Source organism: Hevea brasiliensis, chromosome 15 (assembly GCF_030052815.1).
Source record: "Hevea brasiliensis isolate MT/VB/25A 57/8 chromosome 15, ASM3005281v1, whole genome shotgun sequence".
Lineage (NCBI taxonomy): Eukaryota > Viridiplantae > Streptophyta > Magnoliopsida > Malpighiales > Euphorbiaceae > Hevea > Hevea brasiliensis.
In genome coordinates this window covers 70,205,514-70,230,501 of record NC_079507.1, presented here as the reverse complement: position 1 = coordinate 70,230,501, position 24,988 = coordinate 70,205,514, and the positions used below count along the sequence as shown (strand labels likewise).

Here is a 24,988-nt window from a genome sequence, read left to right as displayed (position 1 = left end):
GGTGAAAGATGAGGACATTAAAGAAAGATGGAGAAATTATTTTAATGATCTCTTTAATAATAGTCAAAATGGAAATAGCGTGAATATAGATTATAGAACAATAGAAAAGAATGTAAATTATACTAGAAGGATTAGATCTTTAGAAGTAAAGGAAGCACTTAAGAGAATGAAAGTAAGTAAAGCTGTGGACCCGATGAAATACCAATTGAAGTGTGGAAGTATATGGGAGATATGGGAGTGGCATGGTTAACTAAATTATTTAATAAGATTCTAAACTCAAAGAAAATGCACGATGAATGGAGGAAGAGTATTTTAGTACCTATTTTTAAAAATAAGGAGACATACAGAGTTGCTCAAACTATAGGGGATTTAATCTTATGATCCATACTATGAAGTTTTTGGAGAGAGTTGTGGATCTTCGACTACGTTATGATAATTCTATCTCTCTCAATAATTTTGGTTTCATGCCTTGTCGTTCATCTATGGAAGCGATCTTTCTCATTAGAAGCTTGATGGAGAAATATAGAGATGGGAAGAAAGATAAACACATTCTTTTTATTGATTTGGAGAATGCTTATGAGAGTGTTCCAAGAGAGGTCTTATAGAATGTTTTAGAACAAAAGAGGTTATCTATAAGGTAAATACAAGTATTGAAAGATATGTATGAAGGAGCAACTACTATTGTGCGGAGGGGACACAAGAGATTTTCCGATCTCAATTGGATTACACCAAGGATCACCATAAGCCCTTACCTTTTTACATTAGTTTTAGATGAAAAACATATACAAGAGAGTATTCCTTGGTGCATGATGTTTGCGGATGATATTGTTCTGATAGATGAGACACGAGAAGGAGTCAATAGGAAGCTAGAACTTTGGAGAAGTACTCTAGAGTCAAAGGGTTTTAAGTTAAGTAGAACGAAGAAATACATGCATTGCAAGTTCTGAAGGCCAAACCGGTGATAGGGAAGGAGTTAGTTTGAATGGAGTGGCACGTCCCAAAGTAATCACTTTAAATATCTAGGCTCCCTTCAAGTAGATGGGGGATGTGAGGAGGATGTTAGTCATAGGATTAAAGTCGGATGGTTGAAGTGGAGACGTGCTACGGGAGTTTTATGTGATCGTAAGATTCCCAATAAATTAAAAGGAAAATTCTACCCATACCTATGCTATATGGTAGTGAGTGTTGGGCACTGAAAGAATCGCATGTGTCTAAGATAAGAATTACGGAGATGAGAATGTTAAGTTAGATGAGTGGCCATGCTAGACTAGATAAAGTTCGTAATGAAAATATTAGAGAAAATGTAGGAGTGGTGCCAATTGAAGATAAGTTGAGAGAAGGGAGATTGAGGTGGTTTGGTCATGTGAAGCGTAGACATACGGAGGCTCCAGTTAGACAAGTAGAGCACATTAGGCTAGAGGATAGAAAGAAAAAAAGGGGTAGACCTAAATTGACTTGGAGGAGAGTAGTACAGCATGACTTAGAAGCATTACACATTTCTGAGGATTTAACCCAAAATCGTTCAGAGTGGAAAAAGCGAATCCATATAGCCGACCCCAAATTTTTGGGATAAAAGCTTAGTTGAGTTGAGTTGTATTCTTCAATTGATCTTTTTTTTTTAATTAATTTCAAAATCACTTAAAATAGCAATGTTAAACAAAATTTAAATCTAATGATATATTTTCTGTTTTATTTTTTTTTTTAAACAAGTTTTATGTTTCGCTTCTCTTAAAAAAAAAATGTCTTAAATTGATTTTGAATTTCAAATTCTTACTTTTTTTAAATCTTTACATCACCGTGCCTCATAGGCTCATTACTCCAATTATCTTCTTTTCCTCAACTAAATTTGACTTGGATTATAACATATGCAGTTAATACAATAGGAAAAGTTGGCCATAATTTTGCAACAATTGATTAAAAAAAAAACCCAGTTAGGAATTGACTATCTGGATTTCATCTTATCTGCCATTTTACACATTGATGGAACAAAAGACTGCACCATCAAATCCTCTAGGGTTTCAGACCCACATTTTACATATTATATACGATTTCTTTACTTTTTAGCAATTTCTTTTTATTTTTTTTTTTAAAAACCCACATTTATAATTGAAATATTTCTAATTAAATTATTTTATTTTTACTAATTTAATTGATCCTATAGTCTGACAGAGTATAAGTTTAATATTAAGAAATTAATATATGAGCAAAAATAAATGGTATTATTAAAAATGTCATGACTTTGTTAACAATAGTAAATATAACACTACCAATGAAAGGTTGGCCGAATGATAATGTGCCCTTGCTCCTATTGATTGGACGTATTTTTACGTTATGGAGTTGTCATTCATGAGAGAACTTTAACATAAAAACATTGCCTGAAGATATTAGTTTTCCATCCAACTATAAAATGGGGTGGGAGAATTCCCTGAATTATTTGATATAAATTTATTTTTTTTGTTTGAAACGTGAATATCGATAATTTGTATTTTTTTAATATAAATTATAAAAAATAATTAATTAAAACATAATTTTTTTAGAAAAATTACTAATTTTTTAGAATTTTAAAAAGAAATTAATCTACAAGAAAAAAAAAATAATTATTGATCAATTGCTTATTTAATAACAGTTGAAAACCGCGCAATGCTGCAGAATTTTTTTAAATTTATTATATTAATATATTTAATAAAAAATATGTTCAATTTTAATTTAAAATAATATAAATATTATACTCATATATTATTTATCAATAATTATTAAAATATTTAATCAATTCAATTAAAATAAAATTATATTCATTATCTATATTGCATATTAGTTATGCCTATATAATTTACTTTTAGGACAAATCAATGTTAATTGTACAATATTTATTAATTACTTATTATAATATATTAAATAAAATATAATTTAATAATAAAAAATATTTAATTTTAAAGAAAGAAGATAATAAGTAATATTGGTTAAGAAAAATAAATCATTAATCCATCTAAAAATAGCTTAACATTATTCTTATATTAATAAGTTTAATAGATAAAAATATTGTATATACATTATTTTAAAATATTTTAAAATTGATAAAAAAAATAAATTAAATATATTATAAATTACATCAAAAATTAAAAGTTAAAAAATTTAATTATTTATTACTTATAAATTAAATTTACATATTTAATATATGTGAATATTGCTTAAAAAAACCCTAAATTGATATTATTAAAAAAGTTTATAAATAATTTTTTAAAATTATTAGATAATAATAATAATAATAATAATAATAATGTCAATCAAAATAACAATTTAATTTTATTATATTTTTGTTGTAATGAAATGGAAGTTTGATATTCTATTAATATACTATTAATGTACGAATTAAAACATTTTATCATAAAATAAAGTAATTTTTAAATTAATTTAAAAAATAAATTTTAATATAAAATAAATAAATAATTCAAAAATAATATCTTTTGTCAAGAATACTAAAAGTATTTCTCATTTAATATAATTATATATAATAACTTAAAAAAAATATGAAAGCCTAACATTTTTAAAAAGTATTTGTAAAGAAAATCGATAAAAAAAAATCTACAAAGAAAATGATTGATGCCACGTGTCTGTTTCTGCATATTAAACATTTCTGTTTTACAATTATATATATAATAATTTAAAATATAAAGTAAAAAAAAAAGAATAAAAAGAAAGAAAGTAAATAGTAACCATTTATTATTCTTAAAAACAATAAAAGGCGTACCTCTTTTAATAATATATAATAATAATAATTTCTTTAAATAAAAAATTATATAGCTCCTGAAAACTTTTTAAAAATACATTAAGAGTGCGTTTGCTATGGATTAATAAAGGCTAAAAATTAATAATTTTTAATGTTATTTAAATATTTTAAAGTGAATAAGTTAATTTTTAATATTATTAATATTTAATTTTTAAAAAAAATTAAATATTAATTTTAAAATGAATAAATTAATAAAAATTAAATATACTATTTATCTATCTCTTTTTTATTTATTCATGATTTATGTTAAATTAAATTATTTATAAATAAAAAAATAATATTATTAAAAATAAAAAATAATTTGAATATTTATTATTAAAATATAAAAATAAATATTTATATTTTTTTATGTAAACTCAATTTTTTAATTTTATATTAAATATTATTAATTATTATATTATTAATTATTTTTTATTCTTTTAATAATTACTTTTTTAAATCTTATAAAATTAAAATTTTAATTTTTAATATTTTAATCTTACACAAACACACGATTAAAAATTCAATTTGCCGTTATTTTTCAGGCGGACCGCTGCTGGCAGTCAAATTCGGTGCGAAAGCAAGTGGCAATCACCAGCTTGCCAAGTCCATAATAAATTTTTAATTCTAAAAAATAAAAAAAAATCCTGATCGCGTACACACCGGCTATTTTATTCATGAGCAATTACGCATCATCAAATATCGAATCACGCCACCCAACACTGTACAACCGTCCCCCTGTCATAAACATTACGCATCACCTACCGCAGCTGACGCCATTAATTTTTCTTAATTCATTTTGCACCACCTGGCGATCTCAGAGACGGAGTTGCTGGCAGTCAAGGGTCCTAGCGGCTGATCTTCTGCACGCCACGCCACGCCACAGCAAGCTACGCAGCCCCATCGAAATTGGATTTTCAGATATTTTCCATTTTGTTTAACAAATTAGTATCGTTCGATCAATCAATTTCCCGAATTTTCTTTTGATTTTTTTGATGACGCGCAATCGGTGAAATCCGATCCTATATCACTGACTCATTGTAGCTGGACTTGATCTCTCCTCTAAACGGCACGTTGGAGAGAGTGAGAGATCTTTCCAGGAAGGTATTTTGGGCGTTTATTGTTGTTTTTGATAGTGAGGTTACTTGGATTTAGGTGTACACTTTTGTGAGTTGTTGTTTGGAGGTAAAGGCTCTGTTTGGTTTTATATTAGCTTTAAAGAAAAACGGAATTTGTACATTTGATTTTGTAGCGTTTGTTTGAGAGGCCAAACGGTAGGGAGAAGTTATCGAGATGGTTACTAGCAATTTGTTTCACTGTAGAAAGAATTCATGGCCGCCTGAGGAGTATGTCAGCAGAACTACCTTGCAATTAGTAAGCTCTCTCTATCTCACTGCGTTTCTGTTATTCGGTGCTCTGTTTGGCTGATGAGAAAATTTGTGAGAGCAAAATAAAAAGACAGAAAAATAAAAAGTTAAATTTAAGATTAAAGTTTGCATAAACGAATTAACTTCTAATTGTTACTCTCACTTGAAGTATGATCGGGGAACAATCTCGCTTTCTCTCTCTCTCATCAATTGATTTGATTTTGATCAGCTCATGGCCTCGAGTTAATAGCATATTCTTGTGTGGAAAACAAAATGATGTTTTTGCGTTTTGCAAACGTTGTGCAGAACATCTTTTAGAACTTGTGAAGCGCTGTTTGGGTTTGAGTCTTATTTAGATTATAGAATGTTGGCACTGATAGCTACTGACCATTGCTGCTGCTGCTGCCTTTTAAATATGCAATTCTGTAATATAGTTAAGCAGCTTGATTCTGCGTTGGCAAATTGAAAATTCAAAATAACCTTGTAGGTTGAGGCCTTGGTTTTCTCTTCTTGAAACAAAGCCTTTGGATATAAAACTTAACCTGGTTGGTCAATTCGTAGACTTCTTTCTTAAGACCATGCAAATGGTGAATCCGTTTTTTAGTATTTTCATATGGATTTGCATCACCAAGTTCTCTCTGATTTTCGAAGTAAAACCTATCTGCAATCAAGTTGTAATGATGGCGCTTATTATACGTGTGATTTTTCTGTTATACCATAACATACTGAATACTGTGATCAAACCGTGATAAGTTAGTTCCCAACTTTGAAGCTTAGAATTATAGTTCTCAATGGATAAAAATTTAAGCATTAATGAGGAAATATTGGGTTGGCAGATTGGTAACGCTGTGTTATTGTACTCTTGAATGGTTCATTGGTTTTAGCTAAACAATATTGTCCTGTACTAAATAGCTTTTTGATTCAGTAAAGATATTTAGTTCTATTCGCTTGACCTAATTTTTTTCCCCCTGTATTGTAGTTGGATTTTGAAAGTGCTGCCCCCCCAGAACATGCCTGGAGAAGGAGATTAAACAGTCATGCTAATATTCTCAAGGAATTCAGTGTTACATTTATGGAAGCAGTAAAAATGGTGAGATGGTCTTTATAGCATGTGTTAAGTGGGTCGAGACAAAAGTCCTGTTAGTTGTTTCCTCCCTTGGTTCTCTCACTCTAATTGGTCTTTGGATTTGAAATATTAGGTTCAATTGGGTATACGGCTGTGGTCCTATGTCAGGGAAGAGGCATCTCATGGAAGGGTAAATCTCTCCAATCTCAATTTCTTAATGCAGAGGTTATATGCTTTCCTTTATAATGTGCATTGAAAAATAACTGTATAATTAAATTTGCACTGGCCTTCATCTGTGTAGAAAGCACCTATAGATCCCTTCACCCGGGAAAGTTGCAAGCCATCAGCATCTCAGGGAGTTCCGCTGGGAGGAATGGGGTATGTAAAGAGGTCAAATACATGCTTCAGTTCTTTCTACTGTTTTCTCTAAGTGATTTCTCTGATATTATCGTTCTTGCTTTAAAATACAGAAGCGGAAGCATATCTAGAGGTTTTAGAGGTGAGTTCAGGCAGTGGCAAATCGTACCTAGTATATGTGATGCTTCACCTGTCATGGCCAATCAGTTCTCCGTAAAGCTCTACACTTGAACCTATCATCTACTTGCTATATGCTTTTCCATTTATTGATATGGTTATATCTTTTTGGCTGCGATGTTATATGTTATTTATGAGTGTCCTTATTGAATTAACTACTGGTGAAATGGTTTGAGTGTCCCTAATTAACATAAATCAAAACTCCCAAGCCAGATGAAATGGTTGACTGGCAGTAGTGATAGCCAAACTAAAATTTCTTGGTGCACTCACAATATTATTGTTGATAGGACTGTTTGGTAAGGGGCCTGTATGATGATTTCTTCAATATGTTATTACAATTTTTTTTTTTAAATTTCTGTATATGTTATGATGGTTCTTTCCAGGAGAATCTTTTTTCATTTGCTAGTTCATGATTTGTGCTTTTTGCATATTTGAGCCATGAATTAACTTGTGATAGTCTAATTCATTTATATATATTTGTACTGCAGATTTTTATTTCTCGAGATGGAGGGAGTAAAAATTATGCATCAGTTTTGGCTCCTGGCCAACATGAAGGTTTGGGGTAAGATGAAGATTTTGTGAAGTTCTGTCCGTCTTCATGAAGAATTCGTGTATTACAATTTGTTCTTTAACAGGGTGTTTGCTAATGTGTTGCTGGGAATTTAAGTTTGTAGAATTTGGAGATACGGGAGATACTTACCCTAATTATGGTGTAATCTCTCACAGGAAAGCTGGTGATCAGGGTATATCATCATGGGGCTGGAACTTAAGTGGTCAACATTCTACATATCATGCTTTATTTCCCAGGGCATGGACAATATATGATGGTATTCTTTTGGTTTATTATCCTTTTTGCAGGGTAACAATTTAACAACGCATTACTCTTGAAATTTTGTTCTAAGGCTGGTACTTTTGCCTTTCAGGTGAACCAGATGCTGACCTGAAAGTCTCTTGCAGACAAATATCACCATTCATACCACATAATTATAGAGACAGCAGCCTTCCTACTGCTGTTTTTGTCTATACGGTATACTCGTTCAACTTCTAATGTCATATTTGCTTAAATGACATGGATTTTGCTTAAATGACATTGATTATACTTAATAACTTAGGGAAACTGATTCAAATTCCTGTGATACTAAATAATTGTTATTGTAGCTTAAATTTGCACCAAATTAAAATCAGTTCAATACCTGTGTCAAGAGCAATTATTTCAGTTTTTCGCTCATCTAACATAATAACAATTCAGTTTGATTGCCTAGTCAACTTAAAATTTATTACGACTGATTCTCCACTGTACAGGTTTAAAAATATAAGCGGTAGACGGTTAAACTGTATTATCATGTTCATCTTATAATTGAGATATACTAATTGGACTGTTCAGTTTCTTAACTTGTGAATTTATGAAGTTATTTATTTTGGTTTTCTCAAAAGATTGCTATATATATATTTTTACCCTTGCTGTAGTTGGTAAACACTGGGAAGGAAAGAGCAAAAGTTAGCCTCCTCTTCACATGGGCGGTGAGTCTTCTTTTCATTTAATCATATTGCTTTTACACTGTTCTGGCAATTTGTAGATACAACAGGTCATGGAATGTCAAGTCGTTGTGTGATTTGTGCAGAATTCAATTGGAGGAGTCTCACACTTGTCTGGAGATCATGTGAATGAACCGTTCATGTTAGTACATATGATATGTTCCCTTTGTTTCTTATGTAGATCAATGTTCCATAACATATATTGACATGTTCCATTTTCTTTAACAGAGGTGAAGATGGAGTCTCCGGGGTACTTCTACATCACAAGCAAGTCATTGAACCTTAATAGCTATATATTACGGTTGGTTTTTATATTTCTCTTGGCTGTTTCAATCTTATAGGGAGTGAAGAACAAGTGAATTCCTACCATCCTTTATCTTTTTCTTTTGAAGAAAATAGAAAGAAAAAGTTTGAAAGAAAAGATGGGGGCAAGGTAGGCAGAAGCATTAGGTTTAACTTTATCAACTAAGATGGTGCTTACAAATAATGGAAACTGGATAAGTGACCATGTATTTATTTAAGTCACTAGAAAGGAAAAAGGGAGGGGCGATACCTATAGTTTTCCATAAAATATACTTCCAAAAATAATAAAAACAAAGCTTAAAATGGTCTGATGCTGAGAAGATGTAAAAGTCATGTCTCAGACATGATTTATTTGTTCTCTTCATTCGGTTTATATTGTGGAATTCATAACAAAAAAAGGCCAAAAAAAAAAAATTTTAGAGCTGGCATCTTGATAATTTGTTGCATAGTAGCATAATTAAGGAAAATTATAGATATTAAATCTCTTGATATGAGAGGGCCATAAAAGCTTGTCTGAAGTTGCCTTATTCACATGGTGTAAACTTTCTCAGACTTTCATATTATATATATTAGCCATGAGATGTTTATATATATATATAATTTGCATTTAGGCAAGTTTCTAGGTCTTTTCAAGCCTTTTAAAGCTAAGTGTTGACCAAATTAAAATGACTGTGTTTATAGGAAAGCAGAGACGGTATTCATTAATGATAAATTTGTGTTAAGTTGTTTGTCACTTGCAATAGTTTCACTATGTCTAATGTAGGCTTATGGAAGCACCACATGAATTCAGTGGGAGCACATAAGATGATAGATGCAGCTAACAGGCTAAAATATCACAATTGCTGATGCAAAGATTAACTATTTGTAGTCAATAGGTGTTGTTTTTGTAAGAATTTAGCAGAATCATTGCAGCACCTTCTACGAAGGTGTATTTAGGTGGCCATTATGTCATGGGATGTTGTGAGTATCCAGGGTGATTTGAGAGTTGATTGAAATGAATTGTGGACTTAAAAGAGGGTCAATACTGCTGCTCAGATTAAAAAAAAAGAAGTTGGCTTTAATCACTCTAGCTGAGTATTCCCTCTAATGGAACAGAATGCAAGGGGAAAAAAAAGCCGATATTATTGAATGTAGCTAGTTTGAGATTAAGGTTTGGTAGACTTGTGTTAAATTGAGCACACTCAGTTGCTTGATGCTTAAATTTTGGTTCCTTGCTCAACATATGGCCTTTGCTTCTACATTGAATCTCATAGGACAAGATCTTAATTTTTGTGTTTTGGAAACTTTCTGCTAACGTGTGGAGATTTTTCAATTTACTTTATCTTATTCACTATCATTGATATTGTTGCATTAAATTACTGAGGTGGTTAGCTTTGCAACTAAATTTGAAGTATTTCTAATGATAATGAGAAATGTTGCAGGACTGCAAAGTGTAACCCTCCGGTTACTTTTGCAATTGCTGCATGTGAAACTCAGAATGTAAGTGTGACTGTTTTGCCATGCTTTGGACTGTCTGAGGCAAGTTGTATGACAGCGAAGGATATGTGGGGTAAAATGGTGCAGGTAATAGTTCCTTGTGCTTGTGTTGGTAAATGTTACATTTCTTTTTCTGCAAAGAAATTTCTATTAGAAGTTATCATCTATGTGGAACTTTATACTGTATATATGGTGCTTTGTGCTCTAAGTAAACTGTTTCACTAAGGAAGCTGTTCATGATTGGGCTTAATAAATGCTTGCCATATTTTTGTTTATTAATATTAATTAATGAGTTTGAGCACAAGTAATAAGATCATTTAATGAACAGATGAACATGAACATTGGTGAGCTTGGCTCAATTATGTCGGTGAACATGCTCATTTTAAGCTCACTTGTGTTTGTTTAAAGTTTTCAATAACAGTTGGTCATTAATGAGTATTAGAAATTTAGAATGCTAAAATTCATAATTGTGCTGATAAATTTTGTTGAAATTGGTTCTAGAATGTAGTATATTACAAAATTTTTTCAACAATAGGTCATTTGTCTGAAATGGAGCTCCAAAGTGAAAGACAGTATTTATAAAATATATGACCATTATCAACTGAAAGAAGCACAAAAATAAAAGGAAGCAGTATGGGACAGAATCTAACAGTCCTTGCGTGAAACTAATGAGAGGGCTGTTTCCACTATCAAATGAGTAGGCATCCCTTTTCTCTGCATTGTGAAGTGAAGCATCTGTAACCTCTGTGTGGGCAGGTCCCAGCATTATTTATTTTTTCATAAATTCTTATTATTTGAATAAATAATGAGAGAGCAGTCCATTTCTTTTGGGGCTTGTTTTTCTTTTGAGCTGAGCTCAAACAAGAGGGGCTAGAGCTTGTTTGAGCTTGAGATGGGATTAAGTTGGGTATTAAAGAGACTAGGCCAAGTTTGAACAGCGCAAAACTCACTTCCTTTACTCTGTTTATACCTTTAATGTTGAACCTAGGAATTCCTGAAATTCATGTGCAAGAGTGCTGTTTCTGGGCTCCTAGTTGTGTGATGCTGTCTCCTTCCTTGTTTAGTTGACAATTATTGACATTGGCCACTGTCTGTAAAGGATTGGAGTTGCCTGTTTTCTTGCATTTTGGAGATTCTGTTTAACTTTAAGTTGCTTTGCTGCTTCTCAAGGATGGACAATTTGATCGGGAGAACTTTAATTGTGGACCAAGCATGCCTTCATCACCTGGAGAAACACTTTGTGCTGCAGTTTCTGCTTGCACATGGGTGGAACCTCATGGAAAGTGTACAGTTGCATTCGCTCTTGCATGGTCATCACCAAAGATAAAGTTCTCGAAGGGAAGCTCATACCATAGGTGAAGGATTAACTCTTTTTCTCTTTTTCTTTTTCTTTTTCACGTTCTTCAGTGCATGTTTGAGTTTTTCTGCAATCTTGGGTTATTCGCCTGTGGCAGTGCAGTGATTGCTCAAAATCAAATACTTGATTGTGGTTATGTAACAATCAAGCATTTGATTGTGGTTATGTAACAATCAAGCATTTGATTGTGGTTACGTAGACTATTATTCTTTTCTGCTGCTTCTTTTACCAATTGGATAACTTGCATTGCTTTCGAACTTAATGATTTAGCAGCATAGCCTCTATTGTTTTTTTGTTGTTGTTTTTTTTTTCCCCCCCTCTTCTTGTATATCACATTTTGTGCTCAAAAGACCAAAACAATAACATATAACAAACCCAAATAGAGCAGAGATAGCTAATGATGAATCATAGTGGATTGTGGCCTTTTTTTTGGGGGGGCTACATTCTGGGTCTTTTTTACCGTGCATATGCATATTTGAATGTGGGAATGAAGAACTAATTGGCTTTGTTTACACCGTGTTTTACTTTGTGGTAATCTAAATTATGTTTTTCTAGGAATATGTTGTGCAGTTTAATATGCCATAAAAATGCCTATCTTCTGTTAGGGAAAATAAAGCAATCACCCAAGTTTGTTTAAAAAGAAAAAATCCAAAAACACTGATAATAAAAAAGAGGGAAAACACACTGTTTTGGTATATAGCAGGACTAAAGTGTCGAATTTTATGGAACTAAGAACCAGAGTTTTTTAATTATAAAAAGGGAAGACCAAAAGGTGCATTGAACCAAACATCCACCTCCTCTCTCTCTCTCTCTCTCTCTCTCTCTCTCTCTTTAATTATGGATTAATGCTGCTAGCAAAACTTCAGATAAAAATGAATGAAAAAATGCTCATGGCAATATCTTTAGTGAGAGGTTCTACATTATGGAAGCTGTTTTATAGATATTGTTTCTTTTGATGCAGGAGATACACCAAATTTTATGGCACTTCTGAAAGAGCGGCTCAGAATTTGGTGCATGATGCACTGACACGTATGTTCTTTATTTGTTTATGTTTCATTAACACTTATCTATACTGTGCTTGGGGTGCTTAATAATCACTTAAGAAACTTTCTTCAATCTTATTATTAATTGTTAATATTCTGCTTCCTCTGTTTCTTTCTAGCTTTCCTTACTTTCTGTTTTTAAGCATTCTAAACCTCTGAAATCTTTATCAGATTACAAGTGGTGGGAGGAAGAGATTGAGAAGTGGCAAAATCCTACCCTCAAGGATGAAAGGCTACCAGAATGGTAACTGTTGAGATTAGAGAGAATTGAAGAATTTTTTTATGTATTTCAATATGTTATAATGATTCAAATTTGTACACAAAGGATAGGGCCTTAATAGAAAAGAAAACAAAAACTAATAAATACAAATATCCCTAATATAACTAATTTACATTCTAATTTACAGCTAATGCACTAATTCAAGGATTCTAACACTCCCCCTCAAGTTGGTTCATATATGTTGCACATGCCTAACTTGCAAACTAGGCTATGAAACACCTTATAACTTTAACACCTTTGTGAACACATCAGCTAACTGATCTTTCGAACCTACGTAAGAGACACTTAAGAACCATCCATAATTTTTTCTTTTATGAAGTGTCTGTCAATCTCCATATGCTTGGTCCGATCATGCTGAATTGGATTATTAACTATACTGATTGCAACTTTGTTATCACAAAACAAAACAAACCAAACCATTAGCTTCAAACAATTTTAATTCTTTCATCAACTTTCATAACCACAATAACTTACAGATATCTTGAGTTATTGCCCTGAATTCGGCTTCTGCACTGGATCTAGCTGTCACATTTTGCTTTTTACTTCTCCAGGTGACTAGGTTACCACCAACAAAAGTACAGTATCCTGATGTCGATCTCCTATCATCAAGAAACCCAGCTCAATCTGCATCTGTAAATGCTTTAATCTGAAGGTGAGCATGCTTTGGGAAAAGAAGTCCTTTCCCAGGTGTAGATTTTAGGTATCGCAAGATACGAAAAACAACTTTCAAATGAGATTCACGAGGATCATGCATATATTGGCTCATTAGACCAACTACATATGCTATGTCCGGTCTAGTGTGCGAAAGATAAATTAGTATGCCAACCAATCTTTGATATCTCCCTACATCCACTAATTTTCCAACTCCAACTTGCAATTTATGATTGACCTCAATAGGGAACTCTGCCGGTTTACAGCCCAGCATTCTTGTTTCTTCCAACAGATCCAAGATATACTTTCTTTGAGAAATAAAAATTCCCTTATCTGATCTGGCAACCTTTATTCCAAGAAAGTACTTGAGCATTTCCAAATCTTTGATTTCAAACTCTTATGCTAGGCACTCCTTTAAAAGAGTTATTTCTTCCTTATCGTCACCCGTTACCACAATATCATCCACATAGACAATAAGTAGTGTGATTTTGCCTCTAAGATGCCTCATAAACAAGGTATGATCAACATTGCTTTGACAGTATATAAAGGAGATCATCGGTTTACTGAACCTATCAAACCATGCTCCAGGTGACTGTTTTAGACCATACAAAGCCTTTTTCAATCTGCAAACTTTCCCTCTGGTCTTCTCACCCTCAAACCCTGGAGAAATTTTCATATACACTTCTTCTTCCAAGTCACCATGTAGAAAGGCATTTTTAACATCAAACTACTGCAAGTCCCACTCAAGATTCGCTACACATGACAACAGAATCATGATGATATTTTAGCAACAGGAGCAAAGGTCTGTTGGTAATCTATTCCGTATGTCTGTGTGAAGCCTTTTGCTACCAGTCTGGCCTTATAACTCTCAATTGAACCATCTGCTATACGCTTCACAGTGAACACTCACTTGCATCTGACTGGCTTCTTTTTCAGTGGGAGAGTAACTAGTTCCTATGTCTCATTTTTTGCCAAAACTTTTATCTCCTCCACCATAGCTGCATTCCATTTTGGATCGAGGCAAGCTTTCTTCCAATCCTATGGGATAGAGACAGAGGAAACAGACAATAGAAAAGCTTTGTAGGATGGAGACAGAGAATTATAGGAGATGAAATTAGAAATGGGATGTTTAGTACAGGTCTTAACACCTTTTTGGAGAGCAATAGGAATATCAAGATCATTATTAGAAGAAGGAAGAACAGACTGAGAATCAAAATTATACTCATCAGGAGCCAAAGGAGACTTATCACATACCTCAAGATGTCCAGGAATTGAATCCAGGGATTCTGCTTGATCAGTAGTCTCTTGCTCGATAGCTGTATCTTTCTTGTTTCGTTGAGTACATGTTCTCAAATCTGGTCTTTTTAGCCTTTCTCGAGATTTAGGTGACTCTCCCTGTGTATCATTGTTAAGTACAGGCTCTAAACTCCGATTCTCCCCCTGAAATTGAAGGTTGGGAGAGGATGAGGATGAAAGAAAATACACCTCTTCCTTCCTATGCTCCCCCTGAAGAGGTGGATGGAAATGAGATTTAGATTCTCTGAAGGTAACGTCCATACTCACAAAATATTTCTGTGAAGGAGGATGATAGCACCTATATCCCTTCTGAGTACTAGAATAACCAACAAAAACACATTTCAGGGCTCGAGTTCTAATTTCCCACTATTAAGCTTATGAATAAAGCAAACACAACCAAATACCTTTGGAGGAACGATATATGAATTTTTACCTTGCAAAACCTCTAAAAGACTTTTAAAACTCCAATGTCCGAAGAGGCATCCTGTTAATAAGATATGCAACAGAAAGAATAGCATTCCTCTAGTAATGTTTAAGAACATTCATGGTAAACATAAGAGACCTAGCAACCTCAAGTAAGTGTCTATTTTTTCTCTCAAATACCCCATTTTGTGAACTAGTATTAACACAACAAGTCTGATGTATAATCCCACGTATCTTCAAATATTCCTGAAAGACTCAATTCATATATTTTGTACCATTATCAGTTTCAATATTTTAACATGAGCATCAAACTGTGTACTAATCATTTATGGAACTGCTGGAAACAAGAGAAAACTTCATTTTTCCCTTTCATCAAATATACTCAAGTTAACCTGCAGGAACAATCAATAAATGTCACAAATCATCTGTAACCCGATAAAGATATAGTTTGAGTACGCTCCCATACATCAGAATGCATAGTCATAAAAAGAAACTGAAGCCTTATTATTTATTGCAGGATAAGATTGTCTAGTATGTTTAGCAAACTCACAAGCATTTCATACTAACAATTCAGATTTGTGTTGTTAAAACAGAAAATGATAAAATTTTTCTAACACAGTAAATGAAGGATGTCCTAGTCTCTTATGCCACATGATAATTTGTTCATCAGCACCCATAGATTGCCCCAACATGGCCTGGTCAACATAATCATTCAAGAGATATAGCCCATCTTACTGCTGCCAATCGTTCTCCTTGTCGTCAATTCCTGAAATACACAGTGAGTCGGGAAAAATTCAATTTTGTAGTTTAGAGCTTTTGTGATTGAACTAACAAACAAGAGGTTAATAGGAAAGCTAGGCACATATAAAACAGAACTAAGATTTATATTAGGAGTGCATTTAACAGAACCTATTCCAGAAACACTAGATAAAGATCCATCCATAGTGCGGACTTTTTCTTTTCCTGAACATGGAGAATAGGATATGAATTTATTTGAAGAGCTTGTCATATGCTTGTTTGCTCCAAAATCTATAACCCAAAAAGAATTATTAAGGTTGGCAAGAAAAGCATTACCTGAGTTGACGAAGTTAGAAGAAGCAACTGTGGCGGATTGCTATTCAAGTTGTGATAGCAAACGCCTTAGAGTCTGTACCTCTTCATTGGAAAACATCCCAGTGGTAGTAGTATCTTTAGACAAATTCACAGCCTCGGATACATTAGCTTATGGTCTAATAGGGCCCATCCTTTTTCCTCCATGCCCTTTAGTGGAGTGTCCATGCAGTTTCCAACAGTATTCCTTAGTATGTTGGTTTTTTCCACAATAGTCACAATGTAGTTGATCCTTATCAGATAAACCATGTGACTGTTCACATGAGGAATTAGAACTAGCCCTGCCTTATTAACAGACATAGAATGAATCATTGCACTCCTCCTGCTCTTTTCCTACTGAACATAAGAGTATGTCTATCTTAAGGTAGGTAAAGGATCCTTCCCAAGTATTTGGACCCTAATTTGATCATATTCCACATTCAACCCAGCAAGAAAATCATAGATCCGCTCTTTCTTAACCAACTTCTGAAATTTAATTGCATCATCAAGACATGAGGTTTGAAAGTTCTGGTAAAAATCCAGTTCCTGCCATAGACCTCTTAATTCTGCATAATATTGAGCAATAGTTAGCTCACTCTGTTTCATACCATGAACCTTGTTTTGAAGCTCATACACTTGTGCATCGTTCTCAACTTGAGAATAGGTCTGAGAAACTGTATTCCAAATGACAGCTGCACTATTCAACAGTAAATAGCCACGAGCTATATGTGGTTGCTTGGAATTGATAAGCTATGACGTGATAAGAGAATTTTCTAACTCCCACTCTGACTGTAGGTAGAAGCAGACTTTTCTGGTTTTTGCTTATCTCCAGTAAGATAACCCTGCAACCTTCTAGCTTGAATAAAAAGGAGACGATCTAGACCATGCAAGGTAATTTGTCCCATCAAGCTTTACGGGGCTAATAATTAATGAGGAATTTTCAGTTATAGTAGTCATTTTCCCTTTAACTATTGAATTTTTTACATTAGACGTGATTCAGAGAACTGATAAAAAGAAACAATAGGCAATAAAACAAATGCCCAAAAACAAAATTGCAAATCAAGAGATGGGAATTGGTTGGGCAGAGGCGCGGTACACTAGGGATATCGTCGGAAAAAAGTGCGACTGGAAAAATTGACCAGAAGCAAGCTTACGAGCCAGCGCGTGTACACGAGGCGGAAACTTTCTGTCGGTGCATGGGATCATGCGCTTCACCGAATGGTGGCGAGACTCCAGGCCAGGACGGCGACGAGGTTCTCTTCCTTCTTAGAGGGGCAGTGACAACTACCTCCCTTGACAGACCCGCTTTCAAGGCTTACCCACACAAACCTTAACTATTTTTCACTGTTCTCTCTCTGTGAAAAAAAAAAAAAGGCCAGATAAAATGGCTAAGGCTCTGATAACATGTTGAGATTAGAGAGAATTGAAGAATTTCTTGGTGTATTTCAATGTGTTACAATGATTTAAATTTATACACAAAGGCTAGAGCCTTAATAAGAAAGAAAATAAAAGCTAATAAATACAAATATTCTTAATATCACTAATTTACATTCTAATTTACAGCTAATGCACTAATTAAGGGATTCTAACAGTAACTCTTTTGGAAACTATTAACAGTTTAATGTGCAGCATTTAGTCTGGAAAATGAATGAGAGTTGCATAGGAAACTGTCTTGTTGAAAGGATGAAGTTGTTCTCAGCTAAATGTTGCTTGAATTTCTATCAGAAGTATTTTCGTACTTATTTCTTGTCCTTTAGGAGCCTGATATACATACAAACAAAAGAATGTAGTGGTAACTATCCGTGCATGTGTGATTTAGTTGTTGCACTGGTAAGGTGCTATGTTTTTTCATTTGACAAAAAAAAGAAAAAGTTGTATAATTTTTCGTACTAGAGAGTTTGTACTAATTATGCATTTATGTTTTATACTAAAAATATGTTCTTAAATTTTGTGGGCACATATACCTTTTTTTGGGGATTTTATTTATCCTAATCCCTAAATGCCATGTTCAATATTTGCAGGTACAAGTTCACATTGTTTAATGAACTCTACTTTTTGGTTGCTGGTGGAACTGTCTGGATTGGTACTCATCTGTCTCATTGCAAGTCTTTTCTCATCTTGATAAAATACTGGGATAAAAAAAGAGCTTCTAACAATGTTTGTTATATAAGCAAAGTTTTTTTTTTTTTTTGTTACCCATTTATAATAGGCCTTATTACACAAAAAGAAAAGCATGGAATTGCTTTTTAATCCAATGCTTTTAATTTTCGCAATTTAGATTCAATTTCTCAAATTGAGTGCAATTTTATCCAAAGGCTAAAATTGCTTTGGGAACTCCGCCTAAGTAGTTTGCGCTTAGCCGGTCTCAAGTCCGGATAAAGTAGGAGGGTTGCGGTAGGTGACAACCAGCGTAAAAATTTTGTCACACCTTTATGATATGGATTCAAATGATATAAACGCTGGAGCATCCTCTACTAACGACACGCTACATCGAAGCCCGGGTGTAGTGAGAAATATGCAAGGGTGTAGGGCGTTCACCGAAAGCGACGCACCATGCCGGCGCCCGGGTGTGGTGTTAAGTGAGCAAGGGTTCCCACATCATGGACGGGTGTGGGTAAAGAAGTTAGTCCATAGGACAGATAGTAGAACAGAACACAAGATAGACATAGAAAACAATAGAAGATATCATAGAAGGAGACCACTTAGGAAGGAGCAGGATAGGAGGAGGATCAGGGTTGGTACTTGGAATGTTGGATTACTTACAGGAAAATTAATGGAGCTTGTGGATGCCTTGGAAAGGACAAGGGTGAATATTGCTTGCATTGAGGAGACTGAATGGGTAGGAGAGAAAAGTAAGGAAGTGTGTAATTCAGGGTACAAACTGTGGTTTACTGAAAAGGAGAGAAACAAGAACGGAGTGGGCATAATCATAGACAGGATATTGAAAGACGCAGTAATAGCCATGAAAAGAGAAGGAGATAGAATTATACTAGTAAAGTTAGTACTAAAAGGAAAAACAATAAATATAGTTAGTGCTTATGCCCCACAAATAGGACTAGACAATGAGAGTAAACAAAGGTTTTGGGAAGATATGGATGATTTAATGCAAAGCATACCGAATGAAGAGAATGTTTTCATTGGTGGAGATTTGAATGGACATGTAGGAAGTGATAGACAAGGTTATGAGAATGTTCATGGAGGTTTTGGTTTTGGCAGTCGAAATGAGGAGGGAAAAAACATCCTAGATTTTGCTATGGCATACGACCTAATACTGGCAAATACCTACTTTATAAAAAGAGTCACATTTAGTGACTTTCAAAAGTGGGCAACATAGAAGCTAAATCGACTTCCTCTTAATTAGGAAGACAAATAGAGCTCTATGCAAGGATTGCAAGGTCATTCCAGGAGAGGTTTTAACAAGTCAACATCGGTTGGTGGTCTTAGATGTCAAGTTTAGGAACAATTCAAGTAAGGTTAGAAGAAATAGTATAGCTCGAACAAAGTGGTGGGAGTTTAAAGGAGTAAAGCAAGTGAAGTTCAAAAATGAGCTTCTCGAGTCTGAAGTATAGAAGCTGGATATGGAGGCCAATGATATGTGGATACAGATGGCATCAAAGATTAGAGAACTAGCTAGAAAAGTACTTGGAGAGTCTAAAGGACATGGATCACCCTCAAAAGAGAGATGGTGGTGGAATGAGGAAGTACAAAAGGCAGTGAAGAGAAAAAGAGAATGGTATAAGAAATTACCTAAATGTGATAATAATTAGACATATGAACAGTACAAGATAGCAAAGAAAGAGGCAAAAAAGGCAGTTAGTCAAGCAAGAGCACAGGCCTTTAAAAAGTTATATGAGAAACTTAGAACTAAAGAAGGGGAGAAAGATATATATTATAGATTAGCAAGGAGGAGAGAAAGGAAATGTCAAGATCTCAATCAAGTTAGGTGCATTAAGGATAAAGAAGGAAAAATGTTAGTGAAAGATGAGGATATTAAAGAAAGATGGAGAAATTATTTTAATGATCTCTTTAATAATAGTCAAAATGGTAATAGCGTGAATATAGACTATAGAACAATAGAAAATAATGTGAATTATACTAGAAGGATTAGATCTTTAGAAGTAAGAATCAGTTAAGAGAATGAAAGTGGTAAAGCCTGTGGACCCGATGAAATACCAATTGAAGTATGGAAGTGTTTGGGAGATATGGGAGTGGCATGATTAACTAAATTATTTAATAAGATTCTAAACTCAAAGAAAATGTCTGATGAATGGAGGAAGAGTATTTTAGTACCTATTTTTAAAAATAAGGGAGACATACAGAGTTGCTCAAACTATAAGGGAATTAAACTCATGAGCCATACTATGAAGTTGTGGGAGAGAGTTGTGGAGCATCGACTACATCATGATACTTTTATCTCTCTCAATCAATTTGGTTTCATGCCCGGTCGTTCAACTATGGAAGCGATCTTTCTTATTAGAAGTTTGATTGAGAAATATAGAGATGTGAAGAAAGATCTACTCATGGTTTTTATTGATTTGGAGAAGGCTTATGATAGTGTTCCAAGAGATGTCTTATGGAATGTGTTAGAACAAAAGAGGGTATCTATTAGGTACATACTAGTGTTGAAAGATATGTATGAAGGAACAACTACTATTGTGCGCACAGTGGGAGGGGACACGAGATTTTCCGATCTCAATTGGATTACACCAAGAATTAGCCATAAGCCCTTACCTTTTACATTAGTTTTAGATGAATTGACAAATCATATACAAGAGAGTATTCCTTGGTGCATGATGTTTGCGGATGATATTGTTCTGATAGATGAGACACGAGAAGGAGTCAATAGAAAGCTAGAACTTTGGAGAAGTACTTTAGAGTCAAAGGGTTTTAAGTTAAGTAGAACGAAGACAGAATACATGCATTCTAAGTTCAGTGAAGGCCAAACTGGTGATAGGGAAGGAGTTAGTTTGAATGGAGTGATACTGTTCCAAAGTAATCACTTTAAATATCTAGGCTCAGTCCTTCAAGTAGATGGAGGATGTGAGGAGGATGTTAGTCATAGGATTAAAGTCGGATGGTTGAAGTGGAGACGTGCCACGGGAGTTGTATGTGATCGTAAGATCCCCAATAAGTTGAAAGGAAAATATGACCGGCTATGTTATATGGTAGTGAGTGTTGGGCACTGAAAGAGTCGTATGCATTTAAGATAAGAGTTGCAGAGATGAAAATGTTAAGGTGGATGAGTGGCCATACTAGACTAGATAAAGTCGATAATGAGAGTATTAGAGAAAAGGTAGGAGTAGTGCCAATTGAAGATAAGTTGAGAGAAGGGAGATTGAGGTGGTTTGGTAATGTGAAGCGTAGACATACGGAGGCTCCAGTTAGACAAGTAGAGCACATTAGGTTAGAGGATTGAAAGAAAAAAAGGGGTAGTCCTAAATTGACTTGGAGGAGAGTAGTACAACATGACCTAGAAGCATTACACATTTCTGAGGATTTAACCCAAAATCGTTTAGAGTGGAGAAAGCGAATCCGTATAGCCGACTCCAAATTTTTTGGATAAAGGCTTAGTTGAATTGAGTTGCTGAAATTGATTTGGGAAAGTGTGTTGTTGCTTACATGGATGCCACATGGAATATTATTTATCATGAGTGATATCCACATGACACTGCCACTTGTAACACATAAAATATTCCATTTGGCATGCGATTAATGTTAGCAATAACATTCTTCCCTAAATCAATTTCAACTCTTGGATAAAATTGCACTGATATTGAGTTGATCACCAAAATTAAAAGCATATTCACGCAAAAGTTTTGAAATTTTTTTCCCCCTTTTTTTTTTTTTTGTAATTATGCCTTTATAATCTCTTTTTGTTATTGTTTCCCTTTTCTGGGGGGGGGTTTAGGTGGGTAGCATTATGGGTCGTAAAACAAAACTAGACGTAGCATGAAATTTTCTCTCTTTGTTCTTTTCGTACAGACTCTCCCTTACTAACTGAAGATACAAGAGATGGCCATCATCAGTCAAAAGAAATGGAAACCATGGTTATCAACATAATTGAAGCCCAAGTGAGCCACACCAAAGGTGCAGTCAAGCATACTACAACTAATGGTTATAATGTGACTGGTGTCAGATCTGAGGACAATGATGAAACATCAAATGCAGAATGTACAAGCAATGATGAATCAGCAGTATCTCAGGAGAAGGGAAATTTCAACCACTCTTTACAGCCTTTCTCACCTCTGGAACCCCAGAATGACAGTGATGATGTTGGTAGGTTTCTGTACTTGGAAGGAGTGGAATATATCATGTGGTGCACATATGATGTTCACTTCTATGCATCGTTTGCCCTTCTTGAGTTGTTTCCCAAAATTGAACTCAATATTCAGCGTGACTTTGCTAAAGCTGTGCTTTCTGAGGATGGAAGGAAAGTAAAGTTTCTGGCAGAGGGTAATGTTGGAATCCGTAAGGTCAGAGGAGCTGTCCCTCATGATCTTGGGACACATGATCCTTGGAATGAAATGAATGCATACAATATACATGATACAAGCAAGTGGAAGGATCTAAATCCAAAGTTTGTACTTCAGGTGTATAGAGACTTCGCTGCAACACAGGATATGTCCTTTGGAGTTGATGTTTGGCCTGCAGTTCGTACTGCCATGGAATACACGGAACAGTTTGATAGGGATGATGATGCTCTGATTGAAAATGACGGATTCCCAGATCAAACATATGATGCCTGGACAGTTCATGGTGTAAGTGCTTACTGTGGCTGTTTATGGCTTGCAGCTCTTCAGGCTGCAGCAGCAATGGCCTTTCAAGTAGGTGACAAATATTTTGCTGAATTATGCAAAAGCAAATTTGTGAAGGCAAAATCAGCATTTGAAGCTAAATTATGGAATGGTTCATATTTCAATTATGACAGCGGATCAAGTAGTAACAGTAAATCTATACAAGCAGATCAGTTGGCGGGGCAATGGTATACAGCATCTGCGGGCTTACCTCCACTTTTTGATGAAGTCAAGATTAGAAGTTCTCTTCAGAAAATATATGATTTCAATGTAATGAAAGTACGAGGAGGCAGGATGGGGGCTGTAAATGGAATGCATCCCAATGGAAAGGTGGATGAAACTTGTATGCAGTCACGCGAAATATGGACTGGTGTCACCTATGCTGTGGCAGCTACCATGATTCTTGCTGGAATGGAGGACCAGGCATTCACTTGTGCTGAAGGTATATTCCTTGCAGGCTGGTCAGAGGAGGGCTATGGGTAAGTTCCTTGCACAGGATGCAATCATAAAATATGTCGTCATATTTGGTTATAGTTTTGTGTGGTACATCTATTTTTTTTCTTGTGTCTTTGATCTAAGAGTGATTGATTCTCATACTGGATACACAAATATTCTCTCATTTAAGCACATTAAGTTTGAACATAACAAATTCTGTTTTAATGTTTGACATGTCAGATCCTTCCCCACGTCCCTTTTATGTTATAATCAAAACAAGCCATGACTTGAAATAGCCTGTTTCATGGGTAATTTGACCCGACACTTGGGAATTTGGACCTGGTCCGCTTCTTTTATCTTGTCAAATTCAATTGAAAATCACACTGTAATTGACCATTCTTTTAGTGAATGGTGAAGGTGGTTCTTGTTTGTTGTCAATTCCATTCCTTAGCTGCTCTTCCCATATTGACTTCTAATTATGCTTCTGCCAGTATTGCCACTTGGAACAGTTTGTCTTCTCTTTTTTTTGTTATGAATATTAATTCATTAATTTTTGTCAATAAATGTATGCTAATCATCCTTTCTGCCAAATGCAGATACTGGTTCCAGACACCAGAGGCATGGACAACTGATGGACACTTCCGTTCCCTTATTTACATGAGGCCACTTGCAATCTGGGGTATGCAATGGGCATTATCACTGCCCAAAGCTATTCTCGAGGCCCCAAAGATCAATATAATGGACAGGCTTCTCTTGTCTCCCAGCACAAGATTCGCCCTTCACGAAACAGGAGTTAGGAAGATTGCAAATAAAGCTAAATGCTTTGGAGCTTCTGTGTTCCACTGTGCATGCTAATTATGGCATGCAAGTTCCCTCAGCCTTGCAAAGAAAAATGTTCTTTATATCTTTATAGATTCCCAAACACTCTTCCGGAAGAAAGCTGGGAGAGACTCTGGGAGACGTCTGTCTTTCCCAAGACGGGTTATGAAAAGCCGCGCTGTAACTTATTAGTCAATTTATTTACATGACATAACCTTTTCAATTTTTTTATTTTTTTACAAAAGGCTGAATATTTGAATTAGGACTTTGAGGTCCTGGTGGTTTTGAGTGAGGGAGACCATCTTTAAATTACATGCCAGAATTTAGGGGACCTGGCGCAATGTACTTCTAAAATTTAGAACATTCAAGTATTATGAAAGAGAAATGGATAATTTAGAAATTTGCTTCGCTTTTTGATGGGATAGTTTTGAATTCTTGATTTGGTCTTTGTAAAACCTCATCAAAACAAGGGATTGTGTACAAAAAATGAAAAAAAAAGCTTGCTTCTTTTCAAGGGAAATTTGTGGGCCACTACTCGATTGAAAGTGACTTGCATGAAATTAAAATTTGGTACACCCAGCGTTAGTGATATTAACGGATGAGACGCTAACGTTGGGTGGTCCTAAAAGAGTGCTTAAGATTGGACTCGTTGGAAGTTTGTTGTCTTTGCTAGCTTTTCCAGTAGGACCCAAACTGGGTCTATTCCCATCGAGTTCAGTCCCACTTTTCTCCTTTATGGATAGCGAGATATTC

The 24,988-nt window shown here is 34.6% G+C and overlaps 1 protein-coding gene across 2 annotated transcripts; it reads left to right on the top strand.

Moving 5' to 3' along the window:
• Positions 1 to 4,457: 4,457 nt before the first annotated feature.
• LOC110669883 (uncharacterized) lies at positions 4,458 to 24,635 on the top strand. 2 transcript variants are annotated; one of them, XM_021831725.2, is made up of 19 exons: positions 4,458 to 4,870; positions 5,019 to 5,140; positions 6,113 to 6,223; positions 6,333 to 6,389; positions 6,501 to 6,577; positions 6,670 to 6,769; positions 7,222 to 7,295; positions 7,460 to 7,560; positions 7,657 to 7,760; positions 8,201 to 8,254; positions 8,356 to 8,411; positions 8,498 to 8,536; positions 9,994 to 10,135; positions 11,219 to 11,403; positions 12,367 to 12,434; positions 12,620 to 12,692; positions 18,209 to 18,270; positions 22,170 to 23,460; positions 24,013 to 24,635. In XM_021831725.2, the coding sequence occupies exons 2-19, from the start codon at positions 5,060 to 5,062 to the stop codon at positions 24,269 to 24,271; spliced, it is 2,934 nt and encodes a 977-aa protein (XP_021687417.2). In that variant the 5' UTR covers positions 4,458 to 4,870; positions 5,019 to 5,059; the 3' UTR covers positions 24,272 to 24,635. The 2 variants fall into 2 exon arrangements, with proteins under 2 accessions (XP_021687417.2, XP_057992140.1); XM_058136157.1 differs by having other exon boundaries at positions 4,458 to 5,140.
• The last annotated feature ends 353 nt before the right edge of the window (positions 24,636 to 24,988 follow it).

Coding starts and splice junctions, on each gene's coding strand:
- LOC110669883 (XM_021831725.2), top strand. CDS start 5,060: ATGGTTACTAGCAATTTGTTTCACTGTAGAAAGAATTCATGGCCGCCT. Junction 7,761..8,200: donor CTGCTGTTTTTGTCTATACG/GTATACTCGTTC, acceptor CCCTTGCTGTAG/TTGGTAAACACTGGGAAGGA. Junction 11,404..12,366: donor AAGGGAAGCTCATACCATAG/GTGAAGGATTAA, acceptor CTTTTGATGCAG/GAGATACACCAAATTTTATG.